Consider the following 12,248-nt stretch of genomic DNA (forward strand, 5'->3'; position numbering starts at 1 on the left):
AAAAAAGAAACATGAACTGGGCAGGTAGGAGATTTAACCTCAAACTTTCCTCTAGAAGGTTTTGCTCACCTTGAACTTGCAGTTGGTAATTCCGCTCTGTCATGCCTGCCTGACTCACAGCGACACAGGTGTAGGTTCCAGCGTCAGAAATCTGAACGTGAGCAATCCTGAGGAACAGATTTTAGATAAAACTTGTCTAAGTATGTGTAAAAATTGACAAAATATTTAAGCAAAGACACCAACTACACGGACGCAAAGGATTCAAGATGATTTTTCAGCCACAACCCATAAAAGAGTTTACCTCAGGATCTGACCAGCCAACAGCAGCCTCACATGGGATGAGATGGGAAGTGGTAATCCATCTTTTAACCAGGTGAGCTGTGGAGGAGGGGCACCAGCAGCTCTGCATTCAAGTGTAACCGCTGCATTCGGCACTACCGTGATGATCTCAGGATGGCTGGAGACCCCACTGATATTCGGAGGTACTGAGGACAACAAAAAAAAGAGAAAAACTGAATTTGAACTTATGAGGAAGTAACAGTTAATCTGTAGAGAGATGACAAAGCTGATGGGTTAGAATGGCCACACACTGCGTTTGGTCCAGTTGTATTCATAATTGCTAGGCCCTCTGGGCAATAACCCTCACCCCTTATTTCTTTGTCCACTTCCATGGTCCCCATAGCTTCCATGTCCCCTACATCTTCCATGCCTGTAGTGATTGTGATGAGGACAGCCAGGTGGACTTCACAGAATATGGGTTCCCTGATTAGGGCTGTTAATATGGTCCAATCAGGGAGCCCTGTCTGACATATATAAACAGGAACGCCACCCTGGAGTTGTTCAGGGAGAGGTGGGTGCCGCAGGGAGTGGAGTGCATCATTTCTCCCTCCAATTCTATTTTGATTTAGTCCCTACCCTCCCCTTCACTGTTTTGATCACACAGCACTGTCCCTTGATGTGAAGGGCAGTGCTTGTCACTGGCCACCCGGGTGTTTTCCTATCTTCCTGGTGGTGGAAATTGAATAAAGATTCGTGCACTTTGTCTTTCACTGTGTCTCACACCTGCACACACACACCATGGGTTCTGGGGATAAAATAAGCACTACCGCACTTAGGTGGTAGTGTGGGGGTTAAGAAAAGAAAAGGAGGACGCTCCCCAGTGGAGGGCTCTCTACGCGGGAGTCCAGAAAAAGAAAAAAATAAAAAATAAAAAACAGGAACGTACTGTCTAATGTACAACTGTCACTGCTGTTGTCTCTTTATATCTTTGTGAAACTGGGATTTGAGGTTTGTCCTCATGTCCCTGTAAACTGTTTGAATGGTAGGGTTTGGGGCCTGGCTTTGCTGCTCCCCTCCCTTGTAAAATTGCTGTCTCTTGTATGCAGCTGTAAATGTAACTGTTTGTTGTAAACTGTTTTTGTAATTTGTTTAATAAAATAATAAACAGGAACGTGCGGGTTCGAGTGGCTGTCGGAGGGGAGGGCCGTGGCGGCGAGGGTGACCAGGGTCGGGGACGTGCTGGGTGCCGGGGGCCTGGGCTGGACGCTGCCGCAGGACATAGCAAGCAGGGCAGCGGTAGACGTCCGGTATGTGGCCACCGCTATCCGACGCCTCAAAACGGCGGTGCTCGGACCCGACGTAGTGCACCAGTTGGAGGACGCTCAGGTGTATGGTGGAATCCCGTCCGCGCTCACCCCAGCCCGGCCGGAATTTCACATTGGCCCCAAGGTCCCGTACTTCCCGCGGGAGCCTGTGCCCCACAACCTGAGCCGCCTCCGAAATTTTAATTTTGTCTCCTTCAAAGATGTAAAAAGGAGGGCCCTGTATAGACTGCTGCTGCACACCGTCCACCTCTTTTCCCTCATCCACCGTCCGGACACGCCTTGGCGTGCCCATTTGCCACCGGGCGGTGGGGATCCCCAGTGGAGGGCTCTCTACGCGGGAGTCCTCCCCCTTTCTCTCGGGGATCTGGGGTGGAGGGTGCTGCATGCAGCAGTCCCCTGCAACCGCAGATTGCGGTGGTTCACGGACTCCCAGCCCAACTGCTTGTTCTGTGGCGCTGTGGAGTCCGTGGACCACGTATATATGGGGTGTGGGTGTTTGCACTCCCTTTTTGATTTTCTGAAAAACCTCCTCCTCTGCTTTTGGCTGTACTTCAGTCCCACGCTCCTCATCTTTGGGCACCCGGTACGGAGGAAGGAGGGCAGGTCTGAAGACCTCCTCGTGGGTCTGCTCCTGGGCCTGGCCAAACTGGCCATAAATAGGTCCAGGCAGCGGGCCGTGGAGGGGGTCGTTAGGGCCGACTGCCTGCCCTTCTTCCGCGGTTACGTTAGGGCCCGGGTGTCCTTGGAGAAGGAGCACGCGGTGTCGACCAACACCCTGGAGTTGTTCAGGGAGAGGTGGGTGCTGCAGGGAGTGGAGTGCATTATTTCTCCCTCCAACTCTATTTTAATTTAGTCCCTACCCTCCCTTTCACTGTTTTGATCACACAGCACTGCCCTTTGATGTGAAGGGCAGTGTTTGTCACTGGCCACCCGGGTGTTTTCCTATCTTCCTGGTGGTGGAATTTGAATAAAGATTCGTGCACTTTGTGTCTTTCACTGTGTCTCACACCTGCACACACACACCATGGGTGCTGGGGAAAAAATAAACACTACTGCACTTAGGTGGTAGTGTGGGGGTTAAAGGAAAAAAAAACTGGAGTGTCCACTAAAAGAAAAAAAAAATAAACAGGAACGTGAATAAAGATTCGTGCACTTTGTGTCTTTCACTGTGTCTCACACCTGCACACACACACACCATGGGTGCTGGGGAAAAAATAAGCACTACCGCACTTAGGTGGTAGTGTGGGGTTTAAATTATAAAGGAAAAAAAAATAAAAAGCTTCAATACGTTAGAGCCCAGGTGAGAGAGAAAAAAAACAGGAACGTGGGGCAGTACAGTGGCTCAGTGGTTAGCACTGCTGCCTCACAGTGCTAGAGACCTGGGTTCGATTCCTGCCTCAGATAACTGTCTGTGTGGATTTCCTCTGGGTCCTCTAGTTTCCTCCCACAATCCAAAGGTGTGCAGGCCAGATGAATTGATCATGCTAAAACCATGGGTCACTTGACTACAGAATGAGGAGAGGTGGGCTGGTAAAAGATAAAATCACCATATTCCTCCCAAAAGAGGGCTGCTCTTTTGAATAAGATGATAAACAGGAATGTTAACAAAAAAAAAACAGGAACACCAAAGGTTCTGTTCACTCAGAGCTGGCTCTGAGGAAGCTGGACCAGTATCATATACTTTCCACATGTAAATAAAGGGTGACTTGGTGATGGGATACAGGCCTCTGTGGAGAGAGGTCAATATCCACTCACCAAGTAACCACTAAATACAGAACTCATGAGTCACTGAATACAGGCAAGTCTTTGTAATGCTCATGAAATTAAAGAAACAAAATTATGCATTCAACTTTTACTCAGAAACAAAGTTCCCCCTTACAATATCATAAAACTGTCAATCAAATATGGCAAATGGAAGTCCCAATTAATAAAACATTAATCCACATAACTCCTCTTTAACTTATCCAAATAAATTCACAATCATTGAAAAACCATTTAAATTACAGTTATTACAAGGTCATAAAATGGTCAGAAAATGCTACTGCCAGTCACCTTTGCATCAGTATAAATAACCCACGATCTGGCTGAGTCCACTGATCATTGGACTTCAGATGAACATTCACCTTGCAAAACAAATATCTAGCCATCTGTTCAGTCTGTTCCTGTTGGCACAATTGCCAGATGACTTCATTACGAATGCTTGACTGAGCTCTTAAAATACTGGAAACTAGGATGAGTGTGGAATGGATTTCACCACATCATTTTTAAGGCTCTTTGTTCTCCATTCTGACACAGAGGGATACAACAAAATCTAGGCCTTCCAACCGATACATGCTGCTATGGAAAATAAGCAGTAAGCACTTGAAAGGTTGAATGTTCACTTACCGAGTACATTGAGTATGTACATTTTTGTCTCTTCTCCAGCAGGATTCCATGCCACACAAGTGTATATTCCTGTGTCTGAAACCAAAATTCCTTTTATATCCAAGGAGCTACCATCTGAGGTCAAGCTACAGGATGAGAAGAAAACAAATATCCCATGATCAAATAGACAACCAATATTTTGCATTACCAATTACTTTCACTCAGTCTCACATGAGGCCAGTGAAATAGGCTTGATCATATGGCCTGGTGCCATCAACCAAATCAATTCCAATTGTTTGTCAAATTCAGTCACAGGTTTTTAGTCCTGACAGCATAGATAGACATTTGGTGGAAGGCCTAAGAACCAAGGGACAGTGCTTTAATGTGATTAGAAAAAGAACCAAAGACAACAAATATAAGGAAACACTTTTCCACATGCAGTGAGTAGTTACAAACTGGAATGCTTCACCTGAGCATGGCAGAAGCAAATTCAATAGTGACTTTCAAAGTGGGAACTGGACAAAACATCTGAAGGGTAAAAATAGTTTGCAGGGCAATAAAGAACTTGGGGACTGGATTGAATTTTAACCCCAGGACCGTGAACACTCCAACCAGAGAAATGGTCTCTCAGCATCTATCCTGTCACGCCCTCAAATAATTTTACACATTTTAAAGAGATCACCTCTTATTCTTATAAACTCTAAAGGGTATAGGCCATTGTACTTAATATATAATCACACCTTGCAAATAATCTTTCAGTGGCGATATGTAAAAATAAATACACACTCACTTGAAGTGTGCTTTTGTCAGTGTTTCTAATGGTTGGCCCTCTTTGAACCACTTTAGAATGGGTTTTGGTTCTCCTGTAGCCACACACTCCAATTTCACATCTTCATTCTCTATGGCATCATATTCAGTGGGCACAGTTGAGCCAAGAATGCTTGGTGGCACTAGTTAGTGAGAAAGGAATAACATGAAATGAACAGAAAATTCATGAACATAACCGTTATTTGGAAAATGTATTTTCTGATTAACATTCGGTGGCCAAGAGGAATTAGATGGATTGTGGGTTATAAACAGGCACGCTGATAATTAAGTGCCTTAGCAAGCTCATACACTGTCTTTGCACATGTAAAGATAAAGAAAGAGTTGCATTTATACTGCACCCGTCACCTCCTCAAGATGTCCCAAAATGCTTTAGCAAATGAGGCACTTTGGAAGTCTAGAAAACTGATGTAATATAGTAAAGGATTTTGAAGTGCTTTTCAATATCAGCTGACAACCCGAAACAATTGGAGGTAGTGTGGGAAATGGAGGTGATATTCAGTTAAGTAGGGGATGGTTTTCTGAAATAGGTTTCAATTGTCATTATGACTCATTTTTCATAAAGCTTTATTAAAAAGATGGTGTGAAAACATCATTGTAATAGAAATTAAAATTACTTGTGATAGGCAAAAATGTGCCATTATTGTACAGTGTAATATAAACACAGCAAGCTACACAGTAGGTCATGTGGATGTGAATACAGTAAAGGCAGTTTGACGATGGCACTGACGTTTAGCTGTACATTCTTCATACATTCTGAACAGTTTACAGCCAAAACATTCATATGTCACTTTTATTTAGCAGGTGGCAACTTGCTGTGTATTTCTACCTATGATGAGGCTGCTCCTTTAAGAAGTGTATTCTGATCTTTTCCTTCAGAGGGGTCGTAAAGTTAGAGGTTTTGATGTGTCTGGAAATACCTACTTGAAAAAGCTTTTAAGTGTTCTTTAAACCACTTATACAATGAAAGAGGAGTGACCAAGTCTCCTAATTCAGCGTTTGGTTTGGTTTTAGCAAGCTGTTTCATTTGCAGCTGCTGATTAAGTTTTTGCTGGGTACCCAGAGAAGCTGCTGAGGCCCCAAAGAAGCAGCTCCATGCTGATTCTTCCCACACTGACAACTCTCCTGTAAGAACCTGTGTTTGAATTTACCTTTTTGCCAAGGGGTATTTATGGGATGTTGCAAGTATTTGGAACAGCATCATTAAGTTGTGACAGAATCGTTTGGGTTTTCAGATAGGTTAAGTTATTCTAAGTTCCTTTCTCTTTGTTCATGTTTCATTCAATCGTCTATGAATAAATCCTGTTTTGTTTAAAATTGAGTGGTTGGGCCAGCTGCATCACCCCTAGAATATCCACTGAAGACCTGCTTAAAGTAACTAGAAAAGTTAAGTCTCGGCTACCTTCTTAAAATATTCTAAAGGGTCTGGCCTGGTCCATTACACAACATTCTCAGTTCTTTTTATCTCTTTATTTTATTTCAAACTCCTTGACAGATCCCATCAATACAGAACTCAGTTTTCTATAGTATCAGCACTTGTACCACTCAGTCAAAGAGATGAGAGTTCAATTCTTATTCTAGAGACTGAAGATCAAAGTCTAGACTGACACATTGGGATAGTGGTAAATACGAAGCATCACATTTTAACTTGCATCATCTGATTGTTACATTTGAGACAATTCATGGACTAAACTGATTTTTCAAAATGAAGAACCATGGACTAAAATGGCTGCAATGCTCACTTCTTCGCAAACTGAGACAAGTGGTATGACCTATTAGTAATAAATTAAATTATCTGCCCTGAAATAACAATTTTTTGTAAAAACATTTAGGACAGGGAACTCAATCATGAAAAAAAATTGCATCTCCCATTTGCCTCACATATATATAATAATTTCACATATTGAGAGATTAAAGGCTTATAGCCTTTCCAAATTGGCTAACTAACAATGAAGCTAGGCTCTGGAGTAACTACATTTCAACAGCTTTGAGCAGCAGAGCAAAGAAAAGAACGTGAATTCATATCAGCAGTATGGAAGGGTTGCTCTCTGTCTCCCCATTTGTCTTGCTCTTTATCTCAGAAAAACAGTATTGGGTGGAAAAGCAACTTGGGAAAACAACCATTAACAGAGAATTCAAGATATCTCCATACTCTGTGACTACTTCAGATGTAAAAATCAAGCATCAATCAACTTTCGCCTTAGGTTTATAATCCAACAACTCAGAGACTCTAAGGACTTCTAAACTGTGTAGCTTCACTTTTGCCAGTCTGCACAAGACACTTTCCCCTGGTATTCACTATGATACCCATTGTGAGAGTTTACTGTGCACAAACTTGCTGCTGTGTTTCCCATATTACAACTGCATCAACGTTTCAAATATACTCATTAGCTTTAAATTATTTTGAGATGTCTTGAGTGTGCTATTTAAATTCAAGTGTTTCTTGTCGTTATTTTTACATCGTGGCTATCAGCTAGCTCAGTAAAAACTTAAGAATTCATCTTACCTTGAATGAAGAGTGAGAAATGTTTACGAACTTCTCCCTCAGAATTCCTTGCCAAGCAGGAGTAATTCCCAGAATGGAAAATCTGCAACTGGATGGTTTGGAGTCTACTACCACTGGATAAGATATGCCAATCCTGACTGTTACTGCTGTCTGTTAATAAAATTTTGTTATGATTTATATTTCTGCAAAATAACATTTCTGCAAGTAACAAGTGCTGGGCAATGACCATTAACAAATAGAGATTAGCTAACCATCTCCTTGACATCCAATGACATAGTCTTCGCTGAATCCCACAATATAACACCCTGTGTGTTAATAATGACAAGAAACTGAACTGGACATCCACATAAATACTTTGACTACAAAAACAAGTCAGAAACTTGAATGACTACATTTTGAAAAGTACTTCATTGTCTTTAAAATGTATGGAACTTATAAAAGGCACTCTTTAAATGCAAGTGTTTTTACTTTGTCTCAAGGTTTCTTCAACTATGGACAACAGCAGAGGAACGATTACGTCATAGAAACATATAGCACAGAAGGATGCCATTCACCTTGTTATGTCTGTGCTGGTTGTGCTAAGACCCACACCCTAGTCTTACTACCATTTTATTATTATTTTGTCTATAATTCTGTGACTTCCTCACCCTCAACTCCCTTTCCTAGATTGTCTGCAGAATTAGCTAACTTCTATGTTGCGGTGGGAGCTTATTCCATGCCATAATCTCCCCCTTCACCCTTCCCTCCCCAGCCTGAATCAAATGTGAGATAGCAGTTGCCCACTGTTAAACAAGCTGTCTTGGCACAATAACACTCTGGCATCATAACAGATCAGAGGCTAGGAAACCTGCAGTAAATAACTTACCTTCTGCCTCCACAAACACTCTCACCATCTTCAAGACAGAAGTCAGGAGTATAATGGAATACTCCTCACTTGCCAGATGAGTGCAGCTCCAACAACACTCAAAAAGCCTGAGACTATCCAGGACAAAGCAGCTGAATTGGCATCACATTCACAAACATTCACTTCCTTCATCACCAATGCTCAGTATTAGCAATGTTTACCATCTATAAGATGTTCTGCAGAAATTCACCAAAGCTCCTTAGAGATCACCTTCCAAATCCACAAGCATTACCATCTACAAGGAAAAGAACAGTACATACATGGGACCACCAGAACTTCAAGTTCCTCTTCAAGCTAATCAGCATCCTGACTTGATAATATATTATTGCTCCTTCATTGTCTCTTAGTCAAAACCCTGGAATACCCTCCTCATGGCATTGTGAGTCTAGACCGAGAGGTGTTCTATCAAAGCATCTAATTATCTGGAAAACTTCCTTGAGGATACCTCTGGAACTTTTTTCGCTTAATTCTTTCATGGGACATGGGCATCACTGGCTGACCAGCATTTACCACCCATCGCTAGTTGCCCTTGAGATGGTGGTGGTGAGCTGCCTTCTTAATCCACTGCAGTCCATCTGCTATTGGTTGACATACAACAAAATACAGATAGGGAATTCCAGGATTCTGACAAAGCAAATAAATGATGACATATTTCCAGGATAGTGAGTGGTTTGGAAGGAAACTTGCAGGTGGTGGCATTCCCATGTATTTATTGTTCTTGTCCTTCTAGATTTCCTCCGGGTGCTCCGGTTTCCTCCCACAGTCCAAAAATGTGCAGGTCAGGTGAATTGGCCATGCTAAATTGCCCGTAGTGTTAGGTAAAGGGGTAAATGTAGTGGAATGGGTGGGTTGCGCTTCGGAGGGTCGGTGTGGACTTGTTGGGCCGAAGGGCCTGTTTCCACACTGTAAGTAATCTAATCTAGATGGAAATTGTTGTGGATTTGGAAAGTGTTGTTAAAAGATCTTTGGTGAATTTCTACAGTGCATCTCAGGTTACATACTGCTACTACTGAGTGTTGGTGGTGGATGAAGTGAATGTTTTTGAATGCTAATTTAGCAGGCTGATTTATCCAGGGTGTGTCAAGCTTCTTGAGTGTTGTTAGAACTGCAGCCATCCAGTCAAGTGGGAATATTCCATCACACTCCTGACTTGTGCTTTGTAGATGATAACTTTGGGGAGTTAGGAAGCGAGTTACTTGTTGCAGTATTCCTAGCATCTGACCTGCTATTATAGCCACTATGTTGACATGGTATCTCTACTCTAACCTGATAATGGAAGGAAGGTCATTGCTGAAGCAGCTGAAGATGGTTGGGCCTAGGACACTACCCTAATGAGCTCCTGCAGAGTTGTCCTGGAGTTGAGATTACTTACCTCTAACAACCATGACCATCTTCCTATGTGTCAGGTATGACTCTATCTACTGGAGAGTTTGCCCCCTGATTCCCATTGATTCAATTTTTGCCAGGGCTCCTTGATGCCACACTTAGTCGAATGCAGCGTTGACATCAAGGGCTGTCACTCTCATCTCACCTCTCGAATTCAGCTTGTTCATGTTTGAACCAAGGCTGGAATGAGGTCAGGAGTTGAGTGGCCTTGGGAACCCAAACTGGGCATCACTGAGCAGGTTAATGCTGGGCAGGTGCTGCTTGACAACACTTTTGATGATGCCTTCCATCGCTTTACTGATGATTGAGAGTAGACTGAGGTGGCAATAATTGGCTGGGCTGGATTTGTTTTGATTTTTATGTACAGGATATACCTGGGCAATTTTCCACATTGCCTGGTAGATGCCAGTATTGTAACTGTATTAGAAGAGCTTGTCTAAGGGAGCACCAAATTCTGGAGCACAAATCTTCAGTATATTGCCAGAACGTTGTCAGGGCCCATCACCTTTGCAGTATCCACTGTCTCCAACCGTTTCTTTAACTGCACGGGTATCTGTAATGCTGGGGATCACTAGAGCAGGCCATAACGGATCATCCATTTGGTACTTTTGGCTGAAGATTATTGCAAAGGCTTCAGCCATATCTTTTGCACTGATGTGATGGGCTATTCCATCATTGAGGATGGGGATATTTGTGGAACCTCCTTCTCCAATGAATTGTTTAAATGTCTGCCATTCATGACTGGATGTGGCAGGACTTGAGGTTAGATCGGATCTGTTGGTTGTGGGATTGCTTAACTCTGTCTATCACTTGCTGCTTATGCAGTTTGGCATACAAGTATTCCTACTTGGTGGCTTCACCAGGTTACACCTCATTTTTAAATTCGGCTCCTGGCATGCCCTTCTGCATTCTCCATTGAACCATAGTTGATACCCTGGCTAGATGGTAAAGGTTGAGTGGGGAATATGCCGGGTCATGAGGCCACAGATTCTGCTGGAGTACAATTCTGCTGCTGCTGATGGCCCACATCGTGGATGCTCAGTCTTGAGTTGTTAGATCTGTTTTAAGTTTGTCCCATTTAGCACAGTGGCAGTGCAACACAATATAATGGAGGATATTTTCAATATTAAGGCAGGACTTTGTCTCCACAAGGACCGTGCATTGGTTTCTCTTGCCAATACTTTCATGGACAGATGTACCTGCAGCCAGCAGATTGGCAAGGATGACATCAAGTATATTTTTCCCTGTTGTTGGTTCCGACACCACCTGCTTCAGACTGCTATGTCCTTTAGGACTTGACAAGCTTGATCAACAGTGATGCTGCGAGCCATTTTTGGTAGTGGACATTGATATTGCCCATCCAGAGTACGTTTTTTGCCCTTACCACCCTCACTGCTTCCTCCAAATGTTATTCAATATGGAGGAGTAATGATTCAGCAGCAATAGGAAGATTGTACGTGATAACCGGTAGAAGGTTTTCTTGCCCATGTTTAATCTGAAGCAATGAGGCTTCATTGCACCACGAGTCAATGTTGAGGATTTGTATGGCAACTCCCTCCTGACAGTATGCCACCACTTCAACTTGGCCTGGCCTGCCGCTGGGATTCAACATGACCAGGGATAGTGATGGCGGTGTTTGGAACATTGTCTGTAAGACATAATTCCGTGAGTGTAACTTTGTCAGCTGTTGCTTGACCAGTCTGTGAGACAGCTCTTGCAATTTTGGCACTAGCCTCCAATTAGGAGGAGGACTTTGCAGGTTGACAGGCTGTTTTAGTGTTGTTTTTGCCTGGGTCAATTCCAGGTGGGCTGTCCGACCTCATTTCTTTGTTGAGACTTTGTAGCAATTGATACAACTGAGCGGCTTGCTAGACCATTTCAGAAGACAGTTGAGAGTCAATCACGCTGCTGTGTATCTGGAGTCGTGTAGGCCAGACTAGACAAGAATGACAGATTTCCTTCCCTGAAGGGCATTAGTGAGTTAGATGGCTACTTCCTAAGAATCTTTTTATGGTCATCAATGGATTCTTAGTTCTGGATCCTTTTTTATTGAATTCAAATGTATTTGCCATTGTAGGATTCAAACCCATGTTCGCAGAACAATAGCTGAGTTTCTGGATTAATGGTCTCCCGAGAAGTCCACCTGGCCATCATCTCCCCATATTCTATGGAGAATACTTCCAACATTTCCTACCTGTCATAGGTTCTTCATTCCTGGTAACATCCAGATTTGGAAGTCTTTTCTTCAAAAGGTGCTCGAAGCAGTCTTAAATATTTTTAAAGGCAGAGATGGATATATTCTTGATAAACAACAGGCAAAAGGGTATTGAGGTAGGTAAGGATGTTGAGTAATCAGATCAACTATGATCTTACTGAATGATGGAACGGACTTAAAGGGTTGAAGGACAAACCCATACTCCTAATTTATAAAAACCAATCAAATCAGAAACAAAAACAGAAGTTGCTGGAAAAGCTCAGCAGGTCTGGCAGCATCTGCAAAGAGAAATCAGAGTTAATGTTTCTGGTCCAGTGACCTTCCTGTGAACAGTTCTGAGGAAGGGTCACCGGACCTGAAACGTTAACTCTGATTTCTCTTCACAGATGCTGCCAGACCTGCTGAGCTTTTCCAGCAACTTCTGTTTTTGCTTCTCATTTGTAA

The 12,248-nt window shown here is 43.0% G+C and overlaps 1 protein-coding gene across 1 annotated transcript in view; it reads right to left on the reverse strand.

Annotated features, from left to right (window-relative positions):
* LOC122564614 (hemicentin-1-like) overlaps positions 1–12,248 on the reverse strand; it is a 421,032-nt gene that overhangs the window by 121,183 nt on the left and 287,601 nt on the right. The window contains exons 63-67 of the mRNA XM_087998302.1: positions 7,300–7,449; positions 4,759–4,918; positions 3,990–4,114; positions 302–485; positions 70–167 (exon numbers count right to left, since the gene is read on the reverse strand). Coding sequence (XP_087854428.1) covers positions 70–167; positions 302–485; positions 3,990–4,114; positions 4,759–4,918; positions 7,300–7,449 — 717 coding nt within the window. The remainder of the gene's footprint in view (positions 1–69; positions 168–301; positions 486–3,989; positions 4,115–4,758; positions 4,919–7,299; positions 7,450–12,248) is intronic.

Source organism: Chiloscyllium plagiosum, unplaced genomic scaffold (assembly GCF_037043375.1).
Source record: "Chiloscyllium plagiosum isolate Xiang-an unplaced genomic scaffold, Cpla_swu_hap1 HiC_scaffold_21, whole genome shotgun sequence".
Lineage (NCBI taxonomy): Eukaryota > Metazoa > Chordata > Chondrichthyes > Orectolobiformes > Hemiscylliidae > Chiloscyllium > Chiloscyllium plagiosum.